Here is a 25,049-nt window from a genome sequence, read left to right on the forward strand (position 1 = left end):
TCACTTCTTTTGGTTTCCACTTGAGAAAGATTTTGAATAAACGCTGTATTTTGCTTCCCTATGCTCTGTAACATGATGGAGGGAGAGTTTTGATTGTATGAGCTAGTACCCCCAGACAGCACAGCTGTTCTGGTCTCACCAGGAACTCCTGGGCTGCAGGTGCACAGCAGGAGGGGCCCCAGTGCCGGTGCAGCAGCACACAAAGCACTGATCCACGCTGAGCTTTCCTAGATGGGAAGAACATTGATTAAATGGATGGGAACTTCCTCACAAGTTAACACAGGGAGGAAAGGTAATGACCATGTCTGCAAAAGAGCTGAGAAATGGAGAGCTGGAAAGATCCTTTGTCTCCAAGTGTCCAGCTGGGCTTGGGCTCAGGTCTGAGCACCAACTCCAGCGAGCAGGGGTTTGGCATGGGCTGTGCTAGATGGAGGCTCAATGTTCTTACTTCAGACACGCAGTATTTTATATCTGACACACAATCACAGCAAAAGGAACATCCCACAGGAACAAATGTTTGCCTTGGTATCACAGTATCCAAATTATTATCATCAGAGTAAAACTGACGGGCATTCAGCCTGATGAAACTTTGCAGGAACCTGCAACACCTACCATTAGTAATAATCAAACCTCGCTGAACTCCTCCCCTGATGCAAGAGGCTGTGGGCCTGGTGGCTTTTGTGAGCCAAGAATTGAAGAATTGTCTCCCCCAGCCCAGGCAGCCACAGCACTGTCCTGGGTGTGGGTCTGGCAGCGCTCACCCTACCTGGGGCTGCCTTTTCCTGAGGTTTCTGTCTGGGCATATTTGCTTTCACAGCAGCTACTGGGCATGGAGGACCTCGACATGAAACTGGGAATAAAATTTCAAGCAGGACAGAGAGGTCGACAAATCCGACATTCCTGGGCATCGCTCGCAAGTCAGGGAAGGGATGAGGGCTGCCCGCTGTTCTCCTGGGCCCTGTGCTGCAGGAACGAGGCTCTAACCCAACATTCTCGCTCGCTATCAGCAGCAAACACCATCTGGGCATGGGGGGGTGGCAAACCACTGCTGCCTATGGCATCGGCGAGGGCTCCAGCAGCGCAGAGCTCCGCACGGCCCCGCGCTCCCTCAGCAGCCGCCCCGGGCTCCCTCAGGCGGTCCCGGAGTGACCGTCCTGGCCCCGCCCCTTTCCGACCACGCCCATATCCCCCATTGGCTGCGCGGGCCGAGGCCCCGCCCCGGCGGGGAGGGGCGCGGAGCGGGAGCGCGGCGGCGGCGCGGGGAGCGGAGTCGCGGCGCCATGGAGACGGCGCTGCCGCTGCTGCTGCCGCTGCTGCTACCGCTGCTGCTGCCGGTTCTGCTGCCGGTTCTGCTGCTGCCCCGCGCCACCGCCGAGCAGGGTGAGCCGGGCGGGGCGGCGCCGCCTCCCGGTGCTCCGGCGCCTCCCGGTTCTTCGGCTCTCCCGTGCCCTCGGCCGCGCCGTGTCCCCCGTGCCCGGCTGCCTCGGAGCGCGGTGTCCCCGCATCGGCTCCCACTTCGGTTGCCCGCGGCGGGTCGGGCTGCGCGTTGCGGTACCGGGAGTGGCCGGCTCGGCGGTGGGGTTGCTCCGGGGCTGGCCGGGCGGGTTGTGGGGTGGATGTGCCGCCGCTCTCCGGGGCGCGGAGATCTGCCGGAGGAGCTGGAGAGGATGGACGGGTCCTCGTGGAGTGACCGGGTCAGCCCGAGGCGTCCCGGGCCCTGCGATCAGCGGAGGCACGAGGCAGCGCTCTGCCAGTACCGTGACAGACGGTTCGAGCCCCGGGGTCCGTGTTCGCGGAGGCTGCGCTGCCACGGACGGACCCCACTGGTCTCGGGGGCGGGAAGAACATCTCGGAGCATCCCGGCGCTCCGAGCGGAACGGCGGTCGGGGATGTGCCCGCCGGGGATGCTCCTCTTGTTCCCGGTGTCTGAGCCCGAGGTTCAGCCTGCCGGTCGAGGGCTGTGGCTGTGTGCTGGTTGTGGAAGGATCGTGAAGCTGTGAACTGAGGGAAATAGCTCTTCCTGTCAAAGGCAGAATTGGCTGTTTTGTGGGACAAGCGTGTCGTTTGCAAGGGAAATCTCTCTTTCTAAGGAGCTGCTGGTGCCTTTCAGTTCCAGCATCCGCACGCTGTGGGCATGATACAGTGGCAGTGTTGTCTGTGGTGTCCGAGGAATCGTCCCTGGGATGGCACGGTCGTTAGGGCATTGATCAGGTATCTGCCGGGTTGTTCTGGGCGTGCAGTGAGAGCTTCCTGCTGCTTGGTGCTCACACGGTGATGCCGTGGCTGGTAGAGCCGGGCTGGGAGCTGCTCCCACACCCTGGGACCTGGCACAGTTACGGCATTAAATTTCCCAGTGCATGGACTGAGTGGGTTTTACCAGCGTTTCCTGTGTCACTGTTTTTCTTAACATGCTGTCTTCCCTGCAGTTGTCCTGCTGGACTCAAAGGAATCGCAGGCAGAGCTGGGCTGGACCTCACACCCATCGAACGGGGTAAGCACAGGGGTGGGACTGTCCGTCTGCACCTCTGGAGAAGGTGAAAGGGTCTGTCAGCCTCTTGGTGCTCAGCAGCATTTGAAATCCTGCAGTATGAGCACTTTGCTTACCACAGAGCTGGGGTGGGGGCTGGCAGCCACGGGATCTCATTCAAGGTCGATGGGGAGCTTGGCATGATCAGTGCCAGGAGCGGCATGATCAGTGCCAGGAGCCCCTGGGAGCAGAGTGAGGAGTGAGAAGTGATGCATTGGCTATATGAGCTCTGCGACTGGTGTGGAGTCCCTCCTCAAAATGGAATTTACACTACTTAAACAAGCTGGCTAGTTAAGGCTTTGTGTTGTTGTTTGCACACCAGCATGAGCACCAAGGGTCAGTCTAGCCCTTAGGATCTGAGGGCTGTGGCTGGGGAAGTCACTGGGAGCTGTGTCATGTAACGTTTGTTTCATCAGCCCCTGGCTTTGCTGCTGGTGTTGGTTGAAAGCTTCTTTCTGTAAGCTTGTGTGCTCCTTGCAGCTTTGGGTGCATTGAGCGATAGGTCCTGGAGTCATCTGTGTGGCACAGCTGTTTGCAGAAGAAACTCTGTTCTGGGTATGTTTTGACTGTTATGTGTAAATTTATCCCCAGAAAGAATTGCTTTGAGAAATTGCCAGGTCATCATTCAGGCTGTGAGGGTTGAATCATCATTTCACTGATCAGAATCTCTGCTGATAGCTTTGGGGAAACACTGTTTCACTTGCAGTTTGAGGATTTGTCCTGTTGCAGCTAAAACTTCTCCAGGCAGAGCAACTGCTGCTGTTCAAGAAGGTGTTTGTCATCCTTATGTGATGATGTGGCGGGTGTCACATCTCCTTAGATATCTTGGATTTCTCTGGGTGGCCTAACCCCATCCAGCATTACACTGTGCAGTAACACTGTGTGGATGAACCTTCCCAGGGACAGAAAAATCTGAGGAGTGTGTGGGAGATGAAGGCTCTGGCTCCTCAGCAGATGATGTGTCCACAATCAGACTTTGTTTTCCAAGATCTGCTGCCAGTGCTGCCTTTCTGGTTGTGTCTTCGCATTTGCACCTCTGCAGAGAGCTCAGGTGTTGGGTGGTTCAGGAGCAGGGTTACTGCAACTGGTGAATTTGGTGAGCTGAGTGCCTACAAAACACTGAGTGCCCGTGGTGGGGAGGCTTGTGGTAGTGGCATTCATACTGGTTGGTGTGTCCCTGCTGGGGCAGCTCCTGAGATGTTACAGCCCTTTGTGTCCTGTCCCCAGTGGGAAGAGATCAGTGGCGTGGATGAGACCTACAAACCAATACGCACGTACCAGGTCTGCAATGTCATGGAGCCGAACCAGAACAACTGGCTGCAGACAGGCTGGATCGCCAGGCGTGATGGCCAGAGGATCTTCATTGAGCTCAAGTTCACCCTGAGGGACTGCAACAGCATCCCTGGTGTGACAAGCACTTGCAAGGAGACTTTCAACTTGTACTACGTCGAGTCTGACTCTGACCTGGGCCGGAGTGTCCATGAGAGCAAGCACACCAAGATCGACACCATTGCTGCTGACGAGAGCTTCACACAGGGAGACCTGGGCGAGCGCAAGATGAAGCTGAACACTGAGCTCAGGGAGATTGGGCACCTGAGCAAGAGGGGCTTCCACCTGGGTTTCCAGGATGTGGGCGCCTGTGTGGCGCTGGTCTCCGTGCGGGTCTATTACAAGAAGTGTCTGAGCACCGTGCAGAACTTGGCCATGTTCCCAGACACAGTGGCAGAGACGGCCTTTGTGACACTGGTGGAAGTTAAGGGCACTTGTGTCACCCATGCTGAAGTGGATGCGGATAATCCCCCCCGGATGCACTGCAGTGCAGAGGGCGAGTGGCTGGTGCCCATAGGGAAATGCATGTGCAGCCCTGGCTTTGAGGAGAAGGACGGGGGATGCAGAGGTAAAAGTGGCCATTGGTGTCCTGGCAGTTTTTGTCTGTGTCAGTCCATGCTGCTGCCAGACCTCTCTGGTGCCTGAGCACAGTTTGGACAAGTGGAATTGTCTTTTGTTGGCAATATGTTTTTTTGGGGGATGGCAACTCCCCGGTTCGTTTGGAGGGTGGCAGTTAGAGGGCATGGGGCTGCTTTGCAGCATGGTGCTGGTTGGGCAGACATGTCAGCTCTGGGTGCTGTCAGGCATTTCCCACAGCTTTATCTGTAATGTTAAAATTACTCTAGAACATTAATATCCCTATTGATACGCTTTGGACACGGTTTAATAGTTTGTTGACTTTACAGCTCACAAGGTTATGTTTAAGGACAGCTGCAAAAATGGGCGTACCCTCTGCCTTAAGGCATCCCACTAACAAACCTGGGCTGTGACCACTTCCATCTCGCTTTTAAAGGCAGGTGAGAGCCAGGTGTGGGATGCTGGCTGTCATGCTCTTCCTCAGAGTGTGTGAGCCTCTGGATGGAGAGAGCTGTTGGGCTAATGCCACCCTTGGGCACCTTCTTGCCAATTGGGACCTGGCAAAGGGGATGCATTCTTCAGTAAAACACACCTGAAGAGACTCTTTGCTACCTATGCCTGGTGTCCAGATGATACCTTGGAAGTCTCCCTTTTCACCTCAATAACTGAGACGAAAACAACTAAATAAGTCCCAGGCAGGTAGATTCCCCTGCACTGAAGGCAGGTGGTGCAATAGGAGAATGAGCTTTTCCCATGGAATCAGATCTGCTCTTCAGGAGAACCTCCAGGCTTTGTTCACTGTGCTGATGGTGCTGCCTTCTTCCAGGTGGTGGGATGCCCTTCCCAGTGCTCTGGGCAGTGGCTTCCCCTGAAGAAGACCTTATTAAAGCTATCATATTGAAATAACAGTGCTGTTGATTGCTTCAGTGGCTGCATGGCAAGCTGCTATGCTTTCCACATCTGTTTGGAGTGGGGATTTTAATGTAACAGTCCCTGAAGGCTTTTGCTAATGTTTCAGGTTTCTCTGTTGAGTTTAAATAATTCATATTCTCTGAGGAAAAATATTTGGAGTAATTTAATGGACATAATTAAGTTTCTTTTCCCTCTCACAGAAAGCAGGTCATTAGTCATTCTCTGTGGAGCAGTGTCTGATGTCTGGTCAAATATCAGAAAATAGTTTTTAAGGGTTGAAAGTTCTGGGTTTGTTTGCAGCTCTGCATTAGCATAGTGCTAAGTGAATAGCTTTAAAAGATTTCTGATGAAAGCAACCAGGGCTGTGGAAATTCTTCAATGAGGAGAAAAAAGCCCTTGAGCTGGAGGCAGGTGGATGCTTTGGGAGTTTGGGAGTCTTAAACCAGTCAGGTGATGGCACAACACACCTGGGTCCTGTGGTGGTGGCTTTGGAGGGCTCAGAGGGTGTGAATCCTGCTGGCCCATGAAACTTCTTGGAGATGAACTGGTGAAGGTATTTAAACTTGGTGGCAGAGCTGGTGTCCCTGTAACCCTGATTTAACTACTGAAGGCGTCCTGTACTAAGAGAAGGTTTGTGTCTTCACTCTGAGATTAGGAGAAATTAAAAAAGAAAAGCCTTTTGACTGAAGAAAAGACTTTTGACTCTGTTAATTCTGGCTGCAGGAAAGCTGAGTCTCTCCATGTCCATCCTCCTGTCCTGCACTGCTTCAGAGGCACTCCAGCACTCCTGACAAGTTTGCATGTTTCTGATGAATTGTTTTGGTGTTTGGTGGAGTGCAGCCATCTCAGGGCGGGGGGGGGGGGGGGGGAATGACTGCACAACTTTAGAGTCTGTTTAACATCCACTCACAAAGAAGAGGAGAGTTTGTCACTGAAAATGCACTCAGACTGCTTGTCTTGATGTATCCCTGTAGCCAGATGCTGCTCTGTGCTTACTCTGACCATAAAACTCATTCCCAGAAGATGCACTGCAGGCAAGAGGGCAGTCCTGTTCTCTGTGGATGATCCATTGGCCATCCCTGTTTTGTTTTCACTTGGCTTCTCAGCTTTGATGTCTTTTTGCCATTAATTTTGTTAGGTGTGAGCTGTAGCCCGTTTGTGCTGTTTTGTTTTGTGGTGTGTAGCAATAGCTTTTGTGTAAATGAAGCCATGATGTGGGGGGTCTGCCTGACATTTTCATTCAAAGTTGTCTCCTTCTGCTTCATCTTTTCTATCCAATCCCTAGTAATGTCTGCAAGGAGAATTTCAACAAAGCTCAAGGTTAATATTTACCAGCCAGATTTGCTGCAAATGAGACAACTTAAACTAGACATTGAATTAATATGATGGAGACCAGTTACCAAAAATAGCTGCCAGCCACTCTTCTTTGACAGAAACGTAAATTTGTGCTCTGGCAAAGTTTCCTCCTCAATTCATTTTCCTCCTCTTCTGACAGCACTGGCAGAAACCAGTTCTGCACTGTTGCTCTGTCCCATGCTCTGTTGCCCCTCACCAGCACCTGGAGCCCTACTTGGTCTGGTCAATGATGCTCTAATAAGTGGCAGTGTCCCTTGTCTACATGGAAATGACATCACTGAAAACAGTTTTAGAGTTGAAATAGTTTCTAGTGCTTTGTCAGGATTTTGAAATGACCTTTTAAAGAGATGAATGTTGCTGCTTTTCTGGGGAGGAAAACCTTGCACAGGAGGTGGCTTCAGTGACAGCCTTGTCCACAGGTGCTGTTTGGAATGGGGAATAATAGAAATTCCCCCTCCTTGTCTGCATCACTGGATGGATTTTTGCGCAGCATGTTGAATTCAACCTGCTGTGGACAAGACACAAGGAAGATTTATTGTGTCTGTCTTAGGGAGAAAGCAAAGGTTTAGGGTGGGAATGGGATGTGGGGTGAGTAAGATGCTCTTCTGTCCATTGGATATGTCCCACCACAGCATTGTGTCTCTGCAGTGTCCTAAGGTGGAAAAGAAATAGTTCAAGTGAAAGTTAGAGAAACTTAAAATAATAGATTACAATGTTTTGTCATTTACTGCAAAGATACCTGCTGAAGCCTGAGTTCTGCTTTTCTGTTTAAATACAAAAAAGATGGATCTAAATGTACGGCTCTCGGAGCTTTTGATTTGTTTCATCTTTTATACATTAGCTTACAAACCTGTAAGTGCTCCTGGAGTGTATTTTATCTGCTGACTGATGCTGGAGTATTATGCATACGTTTATTTTTCCTCCTGGGGCTCTCTAAGTTGCACAAAGCACCGGGTTTTGCTTTCATCACGGATGCGGCCACAGGCATCCCACATTCAGGCCCTGTGCTTGCTGTGTGAAATTGGGGCAAATTCCTCAGGAATTCTGGATCTGGGCACACTGGGTGGGTGGGGGGTTGTCAGGTGGCATCAGCCCAGTGTTGGGTGCTGCTGCCCATCAGCCATGCACATGGAATACCTATGTAAAACAAACAAACAAACAAACAAAAAAAAACCTCTCTCAGGCTCTCTGGAGTAATGACCAGGCTTGGAGGTATTCATCATTTGGGATTGCACGTTACACTGCAGGCTCACAGTGTGTCTGAAATAATTAGGGCTATGGAAGTTGTGACAGATTCAGACACAAATCGCTCCATGACATTTAATTTCAGAGCAAGCTACTCTGACAATTACAAGCATCACAGGTTATTTGCAGAATTCCTGTGAGGTTAAGGTCATGGATATCTGGCTGCTGGATGAAGGTGTTGGATGGGCTGTTGAAATACAGAGGGGATGTGTTTTGCTCACAGCTGAGGGGGTTTGTGTGAGCTTCAGGGTCCTGGAGAGGCTGGTCAGCCAGTCCTTCAGTGGGAACAGTTTGGTGGATCCATTAGGGAGCTGAGAGAGACAACAGTGAACTGCAGTGGATGTGCCTGCTTCAGTGTGTCCTTGAGGAACATTCTGGCATAAATAGTAATGAAGTTCTGTCAGTCCTGGCTGGATTCATTGAATGCACTCTGGTAGATATTTCAAGACTGTCTTTCTTCTGGACTAAATCACTAAATTTAATTTCGGCTGTTAAGAGTTTATTGTTGGGGATGCACAAAGATCTTGCCCTTGGACACAGATTTTCATTTTAGTACTCCACAAATTATTTAACAAGGACAAAAATTACTGAGTAGCATTGTCTAGAGGTGTGAGAATTGCTGGCAACGTGTTGGACCACAGGCTGCTTGTTGAAAACCAGTTGTTAAAAACTTCTGAACTGGGTGGAAGGCAAGGTGCTTTTGGATTCTGTCGAGTGGTGCAGCCCAAAGTTGCCATCCTGGCAGAGATGGAGCCTGACTCGGTGTTTGCATTGATTGCTCCTCATGCTGACTTTGTCCCTCTCACACTGGCACAGAGATTGGCCACAGTTGCTGTCCCTTCTATCTGCCTGCAGTATTGATCACAGCTGGTGTGGTAAGACAAGGTCAGATCTCAAACTCAGCTTGGAGGGGACAGGAGCCTCTCTGCAACCCGAGGACCTTTGTCAAAAAGGCTCTTTGGTCACCTCAGTACACCACTGAAATTCTGTTCTGAAACTCTGTTCTGCCAGTGATTTGCACAAGGTGCCCTCTCTGGTTTGGGTAGCATGTCCTTGTTTGTGGGCACTGCCTGGCAGTGTCTGTCCCTCCCTGGGGCTGCTGCCCTCTCCTTTCTACTGTGCTGGCCTGAGGCACTTTGCCTCTGAAGCACTGATGAAATATTTGGAACATAATAAACAGTGATAATGGGACTAAGATGGAGTATGGCTGTGCCAGCCTGGTCCAGCGAGGGCAAGAGCTCCTGTGAAAGATGCTTTGTGAACAACTAAGATGCCAGAGATTGCAGGTTTGAGTGTTGTTCAGGGAGGGCTGGATGCAAGGGAGGGAGGGGCCCAGTGCTCCCAGTCTGCCCTTTGCTGGGAGAGATTGTCAGGTGCTGTCCTGGTTCTTGCTGTGGCATCCCCAGTTCTGGCTGCCTGTTTCCCCAGCTGTGGCTTTCCCAAAGAGTATTTTTATGAATGTCTTCTTCAACAGAGAAAATTAGCACATATTAAAGCAGATGAACTTTGTCAAATACAATTCCATGACCAAAACTGGAAAGGAATTGATTTTGGGAGACAACAGAGTTGTAGTATTAATTATAAATGCCTGTATAGGCATTTTGAGTGAGGCTGCAGCTGTTATTAATTCACACATGGCACTGCTGCTGGTAGAACTTCACTGGGAAGGGAAATTGAAATCTGTCCTGTGCCACTGGCCAGGAAACCATGCATTTTCTAGGTCTGCATCCTCAATTGCCCCTGCTTTCCCTATGGCACAAGCTGGGAATGAGATTTTGTTGCTCCTTCTCAGCAGAGACACCTGCTCCTGTCTGAGGAGCTGTGTCAGGTGAGGTGGTAAGAGAAGCCTTTCCCACAGTTACTTTATGCTGGGTAATCAGCGTGGTTTGTTCTGCTGCTGGTTTGGCAGTGTGCAGTGTTACATTGAGGGGGGAATGTGCTCTCTCTGCCAGTGACGTGGATCAGGCTGGCTTGAGGAGCTTCTGTGGTCAGCAGTGGTGGAGCTGGAGAGAGACAGTTGATCCATCTGACCCATCTGGCTGCTCTTTGGGACAATGAATTATTGAGTTTTATTATTTAATAATTGAGTTGTGATAGCACCAGAGGACCAGGAACAGGATAGAAAGCAGTGTACAAAAAAGAGAATTTCATTCTATAAATTGATGACCTGATCTCCCAAGAGCTGTCACATACCCACTGCAGAAATAAGCACTGTGAGATTACAAGGACACCTAAACCAGCTGGAGACCAGGAAAAACACTCCTAGGAAGAGGTGGAAGAGGGTGGGAGTTTGTCTGAAAAAAGAAACAGAGACACACATATGATGCATCACATGTGCTGGGCACTTCTGTTCTTCTCAAGGGCAAGTTTTGGACAGCCAAGGAAAAAAAAATTCGCAAGTAAAGCCCATGGCTCCTCGTGGGACACACTCACATGGGGTTGTGGTGCCTGCTCCTGGGTCATGCAAACTGGGGCATTTTGTGCCATTATTAATGACAGACGCTTCTGTAAACTTACTTCTGGCTGTTAGAAAACAGGCTGGGCTAGTCTGAAAGACACTTCTAATTGGAAATGTTCGGTTTCCTGTGATGAGATGTCAGGTCTGTGTGACAGGCACATCCGATGGATGGGGGCTCTGGGCTTAGTGCTTGGATCCCATCATGTTTGTAAATAAGATTGATTTTCCTGTCCTGTCTGATGCAGTGATATTTCTGCCCTGTATGGTGGTCAGTGTTGCCTAACTAAAAGAAAAGCAAATTCTGTCTCCATTCTATGAATATACTATGAGTTTTGATTTGGTTTCTCAAGTCTAAAGAGGGAGCTGGAAGTTTTGGGAGTAATTTTAACATTTGCTATTTTTTCCTGGTTTATCTAGCACCCTAGATAGGGAATGATGCACTATGAAAGTCAGTGCAGAGCAACAGCACCCAAATATCTCTCCTGGGTGAAACCAAGGGACATCTCTCTTGGTTCCAGGATCATGCAGGTGCTCAGGGAAAGCAGCTTAGAGGGTGGTGTCTGCTGGCCAGTGGCAGCAAAGGAGGTCCAAGGAAACAGGGAAATGCAGTCACCAGACATGTCCCCATTCATCCTGTGCTGCTTTCCCCTTAACACCCTCTCTCTCTTTCAGCTTGCCTCCGGGGGTTTTACAAGCTCTCCCTCCGTCTCCCTCTCTGTTCTCCATGCCCTGAGCACAGCTTCACACATGAGGAAGCCTCCACGTTCTGTTTGTGCCAGACGAATTACTCCAGGTCTCCTTCAGACCCACCATCTGCCTCCTGCACACGTACGTCTCGCTGCAGCAGCTGCTCCTTGTAGCGTCCAGGCACTCTGTCTGTCCTGCAGCACAGAACCAGGCAGTGCCCCGGGCTCTCCAGGCTCCCCCTGCCTGCTCTGTGTGCTCACCTCGGGGTCCCATCTGCGCTGGGGTGATGTTGCAGTGGGGAGGGGATGGAGGGGCTGTCCCTACAACGCAGAGCTCACAGGCTGTGTGCTGATGAGACAGATGTGCTATCAGGCTCACAGAATCTCTGGTAAAACTGGGGCACAGTCATTCAGTCACTGTAGTTCACAGGTTTTAATTGAATGGCCTCTAGTTAATCGGTCTGGACTCCAGCTGCTCTGGTGATGGATGGTGTCCAGGTGCCAGCACGGTGATCAGGAACCCTCGGTCTCTGCTGAGCACGGGGCTCTGACTGACCGGGAGTGGGCTGGTGCTCAGGAAAGTGTTGGGTCCAGCCAGGTGCTTCTCATGCACACTGTGAGCTGTGGCTTGTGGTGCACAGACATCCCTCCAGCTGGGATCCTGTCCCACTGTGTTAAATGCACCAATGCCTCCGTGTCCCCTCGTGCCACCACTGGCTGTGGCTATCCAAGACCGTGCTCTTGTGCTCTACCCCCGGTGCCCGCGCTGCTGCTCCCAGAGCACCTTCGGTCCCAACACCTCTGCTCGGACACTGTTTTGCTTCCAGGTCCACCCTCTGCCCCGAGGAACCTGGTCTACAGCCTGCAGCAGTCATCCCTGGTGCTGGAGTGGAGTGCCCCCGCCGACGCGGGTGGCCGCAGTGACCTGACCTACAACCTGTGGTGCGGCCGCTGCCCCGCGGTGCCTGCGGGTCACTGCGAGCAGTGTGGCAGCAGAGTGGGCTTCGTGCCGCAGCAGACGGGGCTGGTGGAGCGCACGGTCACCCTGGTGAACCTGCTGCCCCACACCAACTACACCATCCGCGTGCTGGCCCTGAACGGCGTCTCGGCCGTGAGCCCGCTGGCCGGCCAGCGCTACGCCGAGGTCAACGTGTCCACTGGCCACGCAGGTACGGCCACGCGCGGCGTGGCAGGCACGGGCAGGGCTGGGCGCTTCACCCGCGGGGTGGCTGCTGGCGCTGTCTTGCTCTGGGTGTAGGGGTCTGCTCTGCAGCCGGGTTTTGGGTGGCTTTGCTGCTGGTGGTGTGGTCACCGTCCTCAAAGTCCACGTGCCTGTGCCCTGATTCTTCTTGGTTTATCCTGGTGGCGCGGACATGGTGCTTAGGTGGGGCAGAGGGGCATATGAAGACTGGCCCGTGGCACTCTCAGAGGGTTCCAGTTGGTGCCACTGGGAGGCAAGGGGTGAGTGTGGTGACAGTCTGAACTGTGAAGGGACAAGTCTGCTCTGGCTGTAGTTTGAATTTGCAAAACATAAAAAAAGCAACAAACCTTTGATGAAGTAACATTTTCAGCCCATTCATCAAAAAAACCTACTTAAAACAGGTAATTCAAATGTTGGCTACCCTTCAGAAACAAACAAAAAAAAAAATTTCCTCTCTCCATCCTGCGCTGGTCTGTAAAACAATTCTTATTGTAATTGTCCCTGTCCATTTCCAGTTTGGCATTTCTGTTCCCTCAGGTAAGGGGACGTGAGTGCCCGTGCCTTTGGACAGATCCCTGACCAGAGGGGTTTGGCTGAAGAGTCCCTTCCTCAGCTGTTGTCTGTGCCAAAGGACAGTCAGGTCCCTCCTCTGCTGCTGGCTGTGCTGAAGGACAGTCGGCTCTGGCTTGTTGTGTCCTTGTCTGTTCCTCTGCAGTTACATTATTAATTTGCATGAAAACCCTTTCCCAAGCCACAGTTAATGGAGACAGATAATCCTCAGGTACCTCTTGGCAGGAATTGGCCAACAGTTTCATCTGAAGAGATTAAACTTTGATCTTGTTATAAATAATTTTCCCACCACTTGATCAAATGTCTTCATGCACGTTGTTGCTTTCTTTTCCCTCATACCATAATCCCCGTGGCTCCGTTGGGGGATGCTGTGCTGCAGACTGCTCCTCAGCAGAGGTGTCATTCCTCATTAGGATCTTTGCTGTTCAGAGATGGATTTAGCTCTGGGAAGATCTTCTGCCTCCTGAGCTCAGGCCAGGGGGACAGAGAACAGTCTGGGGTGTGGTGAGCCTAGAGGGCTCTGATAACAAGGCATTCCTCCAGTCTGGTGCAGATAGAGGGACTGGTGCTCTGCAGCTCCCACCTTGCCTGGGCCCCCAGGTCTAAGCTGGACACAAGAGACCAGGTGTGGGTAGTGAGTGACCCGTTCTCTTAGTGAGCAAAGCAGCAAGTCAGTGATGCCAGCTCATGCCCTGGCTGCTGAGAACAGCTTTTCCCCTGGGGAAGGGGGAAATCTCAGCCCCTTACTCGATACCATGTACTCCCGAGGGAACTGAAATGCACATAAAGACTGTGGCTAATTAATCCTGTAATCTGTTCAAAATCAATGTCTCTTGTTGAGCTGTCAAGTCTCCAGATGCAGAGGGTGGCTCAGAATTACCCAAGCAGCTGAGGCTGGGGAGTTTCTTGGAACACTCAGAGTTTTTCTTGCTGAAGGTGTCCCCTCCTGGGCAGTGCCAGGCCAGGGCTGCCCTGCCAGCAGGCACCAGTGCCCTGCTTCCTCTTGCCTTTGCACCGGTGGCAAGGGGTGACAGTGATGGTTAACCCATGCCTGTCAGCACGGAAGGGGACAAGGTGGGGAGAAGGTTGTCTCCTGAGGGGGCGGCCGCACACAGAGTTTGTCTGTAAAACCCCACTGTGGGGAGGGGACCCTGCATGGGCAGGGCACGGAGCCACAGCTGGCAGGGACAGTGTGGGGAACTGCTCCTCAGAGCACATTATTTCCTGGAGTCCTGGCTCTGCAGCCCCTTGTCACTAGAGCCCACCACAGAAGTGCTGGGTGAAGCCAGAGGTCAGGAGGAAGGAGACTCCGGGGATGCCTGGGCAGTTGTGATTTCTCTGGTGGCTGTTATCCTGTGGTCTTGGAAGTCCTGCGCAGCAGCAGGGGAGCTCTGTCTGCTGATAAGCAGGTTCAGAGGAAAAATTAAACAAGACCCTATTTAACTATCAGATCCCGCTCCTCTAATCCAGCTCCGAGTGCAGCTCTGTGCTGCCCTTCCCCTCCAGCAGTCACCAGAGGGAATTTTCCATCGTTCCTTGTAATTGCAGCAAAAAGAAGAGATGCAATTTAGTCTGCAGGTGGCAAAATTAATACTGTGTTTTTTCTAATCTGTCCCCAGCATGGGACTAAATAAAAGTGTTTGAGAAGTGAGAGGAACTGTTCACCTGCAGGAGTGGAGCTGCATTAGCCATGTAAATGTGCACTCCAGGCCCGTGTCATTTGTATTCCCGGCAGGAATACAAAGCTCCTGCCTTAAAGAGCTTTTAAATCTGTTGCTGATTAATAATGCAACCAGTGCCAGAATGCATCTTCCTTCCTGAGGCTGGAGAAGGGGTTTGAGCTGGATTTGGTCCTCCAAAGTGGATTTGCCTGTGTATGGCCAGGGCTGATTCAGTCACCATGGGGCAGTGGAGCTGCAGGGTGAGCCAGCTCTGGGGCAAATGCCTGAGCTCCTGGGGTGTGAAAGGGCTGCCTGGTGAGGCAGCTTCTCTGCTTTGGGATGGAGATCTCTGAGGCAGGAGCTGCCTGGGATGGTGCCCAGGGCATGTTCTGTGTTGGGATGTGAGGGAGGGGGAGAGGTGGCTGTATCTGGCACGAGCAGAGCAGGGTGCAAGGTATCTGGTGTCTGTGGCTGAGTGCAGATGTTGGATGTGGCGAGTTGTTCTGGGGAGGGACATGGTGCCACATGTAGTTTTATGCCTGTTCTGCTGCTACCCTGGTTAATCGAGAGGAGAAAACCCATGTACAGGGGAATAGGGTTTATAAAATCAGCACAGTGGTGAATAATTTAATGTTTGCTTTTGCAAATAGAGGCAATGATAGGAGAGCTTAAAATATTGATGGGAAGCAAATTTTTTTTTTTCGCAGCGTGAAATGCTTTAAAGCCTGTGTGATTTTCTTTAATGTTTTTAAAACATGTTTGAGGCTGGCACCTGCTTTTCTGTTGTGTACCATGGGCTCTGCTCTAAAGCACATTCCTGAATGAGTAGGATTTTTTCTGATGACTTTGTTAACAGTCAGGACCACGCATTCAGGTCTCTCCAGTCCATTTCCTGGATTCAGAGATACAGGAGGGCAGCTGTGTGATATTTTATTTATGGGGATCACACAACACAGTAAGGAGCACTTAACTTATCTTACAGGAGCAAGACCTAAGGCAAGTTTTGGGGGATAATGTTTGACTGTGTTCCACACCATGGGGTGGGTCACAGCACAGGGAGCTGTGTGTGGGCAATGGAGCTGCACAAGAGCCCCTTTGAGTCCTCTCACTCTCATAAGAGCAAATCACCATGAGTAAAACATCCTGAGGGCTTTTTATTTCAGCAAAGATTAATGAGCTAAATAATAAATACAAAATTTCACAGATACTTAAGTTTACTTTCTAGGGACTTGTTCCTCTCCACAGGAGTCTTGGTGGGACAGAGATGGGTCCAGTGAATGTCCTGATTTGATGGGAAGTAGGACAAGCTGGAAACAGCCAACGTCCCCATGCAGCTTTTGCTGTGCCTGAGGTCTGTGAGCTGCTGCTGCGTAGGCTGGAGATTTGTTTGGAGCCAAATCTGGTTAAAATGGGAATATTGGCAAGTGCATCTTGAGGTGGATGAACTAAATGGATGCACACATGCATGAGGGAGTTTGTGCTGACCAGAAATGCACAGCCAGCTCTTGAGGCACAGCCTGCTCTCAGAGCAGGGCTCATACTCCCAGCAGTCCAGTTGCATGAGGTAGATCTGGTGTGAGGTGGTTCAGAAGGCCTTGGTATGTCCCACCAGCCCTCCTGATCAAAGCCTGTGTTTTGCCTTTCTCAGACATCCTCAGCAGGGATTCAGAGCTGAGGATGTGAGCCCATTCTCAGACCCCTCAGCAGCACTAAGGGTGGAAGGTGCTGTTAGGATTTTTGCCAGTTTTCCATCGGAGTGTTCCAGGCTCCCCATGAATTGCAAAGCTGTTGTATTTTACCACTATCTTCTCCCATTGCGTGGTCACCAGCTTGAAGCTATTCCTGATTCAGAGAGAGGGGTCTGGTGTCTGCAGAAGCCACACACTCTGCAGCTGTTTAAGTTAAAGGTTTTACTGGAGCAGGAGCTCAGTCACTGCCCATTTCCTCTCTGCATTTTCAGTGCCAACTCCTGTCACCGACATCCGCACAGATAAAGTGGAGCAGAAGAGTGTCTCCTTGTCGTGGCAGGAGCCAGGCTTCCTGACTGCCAATGGCACCGAGTACGAGGTCAAGTACTTTGAGAAGGTAGGCTCTGGGCACTGGCACGGGCTCTGCTTGTGCCCCTTCCCTTGCTCCCCTGAGTGCACAGCACCAGGTGCTGTGTGTACCCGATGCCAGTCACCCCTCCACCGTGTGACTGCAGCTAGGCAGGGACTGGCACACCACAGTGGGCTCCTACATCCTGGAGGAGATGGTCTCTGTATTCCCAGCCTGCTCTCTAGGGCAGTGTTGGACCTTGGTGGTCCACAGGCACAAACCTGTGACTGTGGTGAGCTATGAGTGGCCCTTCTACATGGGAGGAGACCCAGAAAATATTTTTATGGCACTTTCTTGATTTTAAAAAATCACTGCAGTTTAACAGGTGCAGTAAGTTGGGAATTTTAGGAGAAATACCTGCGGGCAGAACAGGGACAAGGCTCTAAATCAAAATACATGCAGTTTATGACACAGGTCTGCAAATTACCTTATCTGCATGTGCTCAGGCTCGTTCTGGAGCTGACGGCACGTCAGGCACACTGTGCAGGTGACATGTAAGCATTCTGTATTTAGAAACAAGCTACCGTGAAGCTGATTCATATTAATGTGATTTTCAGCATCTGATATGTTTGAGAGGAGGGATCTGTGGGGGAGGGCAAATGCTGGAGCCCAAGACATTAATTCCTGTGCAAATGGGCTGCAGCAACATGATACTTGGGGTATGAAATGAGGAACCTTCCTCCTTGCTAGAGAATTTAAATTCAGTTTAGCAGTTATTCACTGAAATGAGGCTCTTGATGCTGACATGAATATCAACTTAGCTCCTAATCTTTGCTTTTAAAGCTTTTGTTTTTACTGTGAAGATTCAAAGGGGAAAATGTATCGAATGGAAACACATTTGGTAGTGATGTGAGCAGTGCAGTGAGTGGCTGCTGCCTGTGCTGGACTGTGGGGTTGGGACAGTTTGTGACAGACTGTGGGGCTGGGACACTGTTTGTGACAGACTGTGGGGTTGGAATTTCCCTCAGGGCTCCATCTGCCATTTTCCAGTCTACACAGATTTGCTCCAGTACCAGTGGGTGCAGCAGGAAAGGGCTGGCTGGTGCCACAGCTTAGCTTGGCACTGGGAGAAGTTGCTGTCCAGGGTGGCACAGCTGCACCCCACCCCCCATCTTCTGCATTCATATCTTCATAGCATCATCCAGCTTCATCTGCTATTTCCTGTCACCTTCTCTTATAATTTCTGTTCATGAGACATCCAGTGAATATATTGTTTCATTTGGAGACAACTTTGGACAGGCTGTCCTGACAGGACCCAGACCTGAGGATATGACTGTTCCATTCTGGCTGCGTGGTGCAGCTGTCAGTCCAGCTCTATCTCAGGTATCTCATTATTTCACAGGATCAGAGAGATCAAAGTTACTCAACTGTGAAAACCACATCAACAGCTGTGACAGTCAATAACCTGAAGCCTGGTACCCTCTATATTTTCCAAATCCGAACAGCTTCCTCTCCAGACTATGGGAACTACAACCCTGGCATTGAAGTGGAGACACTGGCAGAGTGTAAGTGCAGCAGGTCTCATGTCCCTTCCAGGGCTTTGAGCTGAGCCCTGGGGATGCTTTGCTCACAGCTCGTGCCCCCAGCTGCTCCTGGTTTCATGGAGCAGCACCTGTTCCTGTGGTTCTGCTTCTCCAGGTCTAAGGGAGAGACCCACTCTGTCCCACTACTGTCCAGGAATTTGCTTTTCCTTGCATTCTCCCATTAGATTTTGATGAGGTTGGCCCTGCTGCCCTGCCTGTCCTGGGGGAGCCTGTCCTATCTCTTCTCAATGAGGGCAGTTGCTCTCTGACTCCTTTCTCATGAGGAGGCTGGGACAGTCTTTGCTCTTTGACTGAGATTGTCCAAAAACGTGCTCAGCTCATGGCTGTTCCCTGCCTCCTGCTGCTGGCCTGGCTCAGAAGGCACTTTGGCTTGTCTACTCCTTGGCTGGCTCAGGCCAGCCAGCATCAGTGTTATCTGCTGAGACTTCTCCTTTTAAATTCCCATTCATAACCATGGTCCAAAAGCATCTTCTGTCACTAAAAGAGGGCTGGAGGGATGTTTGGCTTGGGCACAATCCCCCACGCTGGCTGGAAGTGCAAGGCTGAGCTGACTGGCTCAGAATAGCTCCCACAGATTGTGTTAAACAGGGCTTTAAATTGCCTTCATTTGCCACACAGAAGGTGTTTCGGAATTAATTGAAGCCAATAAATTTTTTATAGAGAATGTAGCTATCTAATATCCCTGTTTGCAAAAGCTGGAGGAAAAGGGATTAATGTGATGAAAGAAAACTATTTGTAAGGCCATAAATTTTGATATGTTCCTCTGATAAACAGGATTCTTCCTCAGCTCTGATTAACAAAACCAGGAGCTGGTGCAGCAGTGCTGGGTTGCTCTGTGTGTGCTGCCTGCATGTTGGACTTATCCCACCAGCCTGGGCTCTTACAGCTGAACCACAACATGAATTGTTGTGAGGATGGTGAAAAGCAGCTGGGTGGCAACTCCCATAACTCTTCTGGAGGATGCAGGCTGGTCATGGGAGCAGTGACCAAGGCAGCTCCTCTCCCCAAACCTACCCCAGAGCACGCTGATGACCAGCTCTGCTTCCCTCCTGCAGTGAGAGTGGCCTCCAGTGAGCAGAGCCCCATCCTCATCATCACAGTGGTGGCCATCGTGGGGCTGACAGTGCTGGTGTCTGTGGTGGTTGGTGTCATGGTCTGGAGGAGGTGAGCAGGGCCAGGCATGGTCCAGGGGGTTTGACCTGAGGTGAGGGGCTACTGCCCAGGTGCTGGTGTGCATCTTCATTGTCTTTGCAGGCAGTGTGGGTACAGCAAAGCCAGCCAGGATGGGGATGAGGAGTTGTACTTCCACTGTAAGTGGCACCCAGCTCTCATGGACGGTGGCTGTGGGGATCCCTGTATTCATCATTGTTAATAACCCACCAAAGCAGCCCTGAGCCCTCACTTTTGAATTGTTGTCATGCTGTGTTATCCCAGAGCAGGGGCTGGCACAGCAGGGCTCTCTGAGGACTGTGGGTTTGACAGCTCCATGTGCCAGTGTCTGTCCTTCCTGCAACGTGGGTCACTGCATGCAGAGGAAATGGGGATACTTGCAGCTTACATGGGGTGTATAAATTCTTCTGTCAACTTCTCATGAACACGAGCAAACAGCCTTGTTTTCTGGAGCTACTCTGGATTCCTGAGCAGCAATAATTTTACAGACAACAGTTGTCACAGGGAATTCAGATGTCAGGACTGATGAGTTTATTTCATTCCTGGCACATGCCCATGAAGTGCACACATTTTTCTGTTCCCCAAAGAATCCTGGAAGCAGAAGAGTCTGCCTTGACCATTTCACTTGGTTTTGGAGGGTGGGAGCTTCACTGGAGAAAAGGGGCTGCTCTCCTTTACCCAGGGATTGTGGCAGTGGAGCAGAGCAGTTGGATTCACTTAATCCTAAAAAAAAAAAAAAAAAAAAATAATAATTGTTAGAAACCTTATAACTGAGCCTTTTGCTTTGCTTATAGAAAGGTGGCACACTGGTTCTGCCCACAGACCAGGAGATGGATAAGCTGAGATCCCAATGTGTTTCCCAGGATGGGTGGGTGGAAGTTCTGTTGAGCCCCTCTCACCTGCCCTTTCTGCCCTTCCTGCAGTTAAAATACCCACCAGGAGGACATACATTGACCCCAGCACCTGCGAAGACCCCATGCAGGCTTTGCACCTCTTTGCCAAGGAACTGGATAATGCCAGCATCAAAATTGAGAGGATTATCAGGACAGGCAAGTTGCATGGGGTGGTGGCCGTGCTGTGGGCCGTGCTGGTGTGCTCCCCTTTCACTGGGCATGGCAGTGCCATGGCATTGCTCCAGTCTTGGGGGCACCTGCCTACAGCAGAGGATGGGAGAGGGGCTCGTGAGGGTTTTATCCAGCAGCTTTGTTCCACATTCCTGGTGTTTTCCTCAGGCACTGAACACAGCCAAGCAAACTCCACACGGACCAGAAAGCATCAGCAATTATCTGCATCTGGGCAGTTTGACAGCAGCATGAAAACTATTTATAAATACGTGAACCTAATGATTTATCGATTTTCATCAATTTCACTGCCTAAAACTTAAAAGCAAATTAAAATCTCCTGACTGGATCCTAGAGCCTTAATGGCTACTGTGTGCCAGAACGTGGGAAATGTGATCATTCTTTGTCATTTCTTTTCCTAAAGATAAATTCAGCTGTAGTAGCAGCAGAGGTGGAGGAAGGGAGGAGGGAAGGGCTTTGCCTACAGCTGAAGGACAGTGTTGAAGGGGAGAAGACACTGAGGAGGGAACGAGGTTGCCTCTGAACTGCAGTGTGTAGCAGCTCAGAGGAGCTCCAGGTACCTTTCATGAGCAAACTGGTGCTTGAAAAATCAAGAAAGAAATGGGTAAAGAAAACATTTAAATCTAAGGAATTTGGGAGTGTGTCTGTCTCACTGCTAACCTAACAAGAACCTGATTTTCAAATCAATAAAGCTGTTCGTATCTACACACTTTTTGCTGTTAAGCCAATATTGGTTTTTTTTATGTTGGGAATTCTGTAGCTCCTGTTGTGGAGTGCATGGCTGTGCAGTGGGATGCTCTTCCTCACGGATTGCAGGAACCCTCCAGCCCTGCTCTCTCCAGCTTTGTGGGAAGCAGACCAGGAGGCAGAACCAGCCAGGCCAGGAGCATGGTGACAGGGGGTTAATCCTCCTCTCATGGGATAAAACCCAATATGCACTGAAGCAGAGCAAGGAGAGAGAGAGAACAGCTGAGAGGCTCTGGAGATGGCTGAGGGTCAGGGGAGTGCAGAGGAGTGGCACGATGCTCATGATAGCCTGGTGTGAGTGGCAGCAGTCCTGCCATGGATCCGTTTAACCCATGTTATAAATGAGAAACAAAAGGTCTCGATACTCAACAAAGTTTAGATTGCTTTGTTTTATATAGATGGAGCAAGGAGTCACCACCCACTCCACACTCCGTCGAACCTTGGTTTGCAGCCTCTTCTTATAGTATGTCTTTCGTTGTAATCAATAATTTTTGTTATTTTGCTGTCATAACTTTGTCAGGTAAGCAGTGGTGGTGAATAAACATCCGTAAAGTCTTTGGGCGATAGTCAGTCTCACAGATAACCATCTGGTCTTGGTAGATAAAAACAGGCAAAAATCGGGAAGTCTGGTGTTTGTAGGTAGGCAGCAACGATCAAACGAAGGCAGGAAATCTGATTTTGCAAACTGGTAGTAGATACAACTTATTTAGACAACATAATATTCATAACAGAATGATTTAATCACATATTTTCCTCTATCTAGTGTCCATGCTTCACTTCACACCTTAGTACTCTGGTTTGTACAAACCCAGTATTTCTATGATTAACACGAATCTTTTATCAATTATCACACTCATTTCTCTGCTGTGCAGGAGAGTTTGGGGAGATGTGCCGGGGGTGCCTGAAGCTGCCCAGCAAGCGTGAGCTGCCAGTGGCCATCCAGACACTGCGGGCAGGCTGCTCCGAAAAGCAGCAGCGCTCCTTCCTGGCCGAAGCCTGCACCATGGGCCAGTTTGACCACTCCAATGTCATCCGCCTGGAGGGGGTCATCACCAGAGGTACGTGGGTCCCAGGAGGCTCCCGTGCAAGAATGGGCTTAAACTGCTGCTTTAGAGAGGTAAGCTGGTGCTAGAGGGGCAGTTTGGTACCTGGAGAGCAGCTGTTCCCACGTGCATCAGCTGGGTTTGCATTCTAGTGATTAATAAAAAGCTTCCAGCTAGATTAGTAAATGCAGGTAGTGGGACTGGCTTAGCACCCAAGCACATGTGCTCTTAATAAAAGTAAATTGAAGTGAGATTCTGTCAGTAAAACAGATGAGACTGACTGCTCCAGCTCTCTCCCGTGAGGGTGTGTGCAGAACCAGGCTGTGGATACGATAGTTAAATGGATATTCATGTAAATGCAAAGAAACCAGAGCATGTGAGCTGATTCTGACTAGGCTTTTTATTAGGAAGTTTTGTGGCTGAGCTGGTTGCTTTTGCTTTCACTGGGCTGTCCTTTGTGATGTCCTTCAGGGCACATCACAAGTTCCTGATGAAAGGAGCTTCTGATACTGGAATCCATTCCTAGCTGGAAATGACAGGGAAGCCTTGGACCTAGCACTCATTACAACCTTCCTGAGATAATGTCCTTATCTGCCCTAAAAGCCAGGCAGTGCAGGAGTTGGCACCTGGATTTTTAACCCCTGCAGAGTCCGAGCTGCCTGAGTGACGGTGGCACTCGCACTGTGCTGTTTGTCTGTCTGTGCAGGGAGCACCATGATGATAGTGATGGAGTACATGGGGAACGGCCTGCTGGACTCCTTTCTCAGGGTGAGTGCTGGGGTGTCTGCCCAGCTTGGACTCTCCTGGCCATGTTCCCATTGCTGACCTTTGGCTTTTCCTCCTCTGCTTTCACAGAAACATGAGGGGCAGTTCACATGCACCCAGCTCATCTGCATGCTGCAGGGCATCGCCTCTGGCATGGTGTACTTGGCAGAGATGGGCTATGTACACAAAAGCCTTGCTGCCCACAAGGTCCTCGTGAGCAGCAGCCTGGCATGCAAGATCACAGGGTTCAGACGGCCACAGGAAGAGAAGATGGACACCATCTTCTCCACCATGGTGAGCTGAATTTCCACATTTTGTTGTCAACGCTTTTCCTAGGCTCCCATTTCCTTCTTCAAGTATGAACAGGGACTCTGCACCTTGAACTTCTTTCTCAGGTACAAATGCGATGTTTTTGGTCAGGGGATTGCACAGCAGTGGCCTGGCACCATGCCTGCTCTGGCCACAACCCCACTGCACAAATCAGGGCAGAGGGACTTGTGTTTGTGCAGCTGCGAGGTGATTTTTGTTAAATATTAATGTAAAAAATGCCATCAGCTCTTCCTGGAGACATTCTCCTCTTCCATTAATATTTCAGGAGTCACACTCCTGTGTCGCATACAATTGCAGTGACATTTTAAACAAGTTGAAGAAAGTTTTCTCTTAGTACTAAACGTGCTCATGGCACACACATTTGCTTGGTGTCCACCCTCTGATGCCAGGCAGGGCACAATGAACAGTGAATGGCTGCGTGGGAATCGCCAGCGTTGGCCACATCCTGCTGGGCAAATAAATCATTCCTGCCCTTCTGCTTGTGCAGCGTGGGAAGAGCCTGGTGCTGTGGTCAGCCCCTGAGGCTGTCCAGTATCACCACTTCAGTCCCGCCAGCGACGTGTGGAGCTTCGGGATCGTCATGTGGGAAGTCATGTCCTACGGCGAGAGACCCTACTGGGACATGTCCCACCAGGATGTGAGTGCCCTGCAGCTGCACGGTGGATGATGGTGCAGCCGCTGCTGCTGGAGTGCGGTGGCTCCACCACGTATGGAGGACGGAGGCTTGCCCCAGGGGTTCGCCCCAGGGTTTGCCTTTGGTTTGCATCACAGCAGCTGACCCCAGCCCCTCGTGCCCTGCAGGTGATGAGGGCTGTGGAGGATGGGTTCCGCCTGCCCGCCCCGGCCAACTGCCAGCCACCCCTCCACCAGCTGATGCTCAACTGCTGGCAGAAGGACCGCAGCCAGCGGCCCAAGTTCTCACAGATCCACAATGCCTTGAGCAAGCTGGTGCAGAGCCTGGAGCCCCCGAAGTGCCCCAGCTCCACGTGTCCCAGCTCTACGTGCCCCAGGTGACCATCCTGTTGCCACACCTGCCCGTCCCCCCGCTGCTGTGCCATGCCTCACTGCCTCTTCACCACCCTCTCTATTGGCAGGTCCCATGGCACGTCCATCCCTCTCTCCAAGAGAACCTTCTCGGCCTTCCCATCTTTCAGCTCTGTGGGTGAGTGGCTGGAAGCTATTGGAATGGGCAGATACAAGGACAACTTCACTGCTGCGGGCTACTGCTACCTGGAGTCAGTGGCCAGGATGACAGCCCAGTAAGTGACCCGTTCTCCTGGCTCTAACCTTGTGTTGTGGGTGCAGTGAGAGCAGCGTTTCCTGCCCCTGCCAGAGAGCAGCGCCAAATCCGATGTGATTTACTGAAAATCTGTTGTACTGCAGTACAGAGCTACTGACCACAGGGTCAGAGCTGTCCCACGGTGTCAGAGCTGTCCCACACCTGGCTTCCTGCAGGCTCCTGTTAGCCTGGAATGCCTGGTCAGCGTCAGTATTGCTTTGGCTGGGACAGAAAGTTGGGGATTTCTTACTTGTGCATGTCTGGAACGTGTGCTGTCTGGCATGGAAGCGATCAGTGTTGGGGCACGGGGCGGTCAGGGCTGGTGTGTCCTGGCTGATGTGGGGCTCATTTTGCAGAGACATTCTCAGCCTGGGGATCATGCTGGCAGAACACCAGGAGACCATCCTGAGTGGGATCCAGACCCTCCGGGCCCAGGTAATCCAGATGCACGGCCGAGGCGTGCAGGTGTGA

General features: G+C 51.0%; 1 protein-coding gene across 6 annotated transcripts; it reads left to right on the plus strand.

The window, feature by feature from the left end:
- Positions 1-1,280: 1,280 nt before the first annotated feature.
- EPHA10 (EPH receptor A10) lies at positions 1,281-25,049 on the plus strand. 6 transcript variants are annotated; one of them, XM_062509193.1, is made up of 17 exons: positions 1,281-1,380; positions 2,427-2,491; positions 3,755-4,424; positions 11,076-11,231; positions 11,917-12,258; positions 16,482-16,606; positions 17,961-18,127; positions 19,222-19,326; positions 19,417-19,472; positions 20,256-20,381; positions 22,034-22,219; positions 22,911-22,972; positions 23,060-23,263; positions 23,787-23,936; positions 24,101-24,285; positions 24,394-24,558; positions 24,935-25,049. In XM_062509193.1, exons 1-17 carry the CDS (start codon positions 1,281-1,283, stop codon positions 25,047-25,049), a joined length of 2,979 nt encoding a protein of 992 aa, XP_062365177.1. The 6 variants fall into 6 exon arrangements, with proteins under 6 accessions (XP_062365177.1, XP_062365175.1, XP_062365176.1 ...); XM_062509191.1 differs by having other exon boundaries at positions 17,961-18,123; positions 19,218-19,326; positions 24,101-24,309; XM_062509192.1 differs by having other exon boundaries at positions 17,961-18,123; positions 19,218-19,326.

The sequence above is a fragment of the Cinclus cinclus genome, chromosome 26, assembly GCF_963662255.1.
Source record: "Cinclus cinclus chromosome 26, bCinCin1.1, whole genome shotgun sequence".
NCBI lineage: Eukaryota > Metazoa > Chordata > Aves > Passeriformes > Cinclidae > Cinclus > Cinclus cinclus.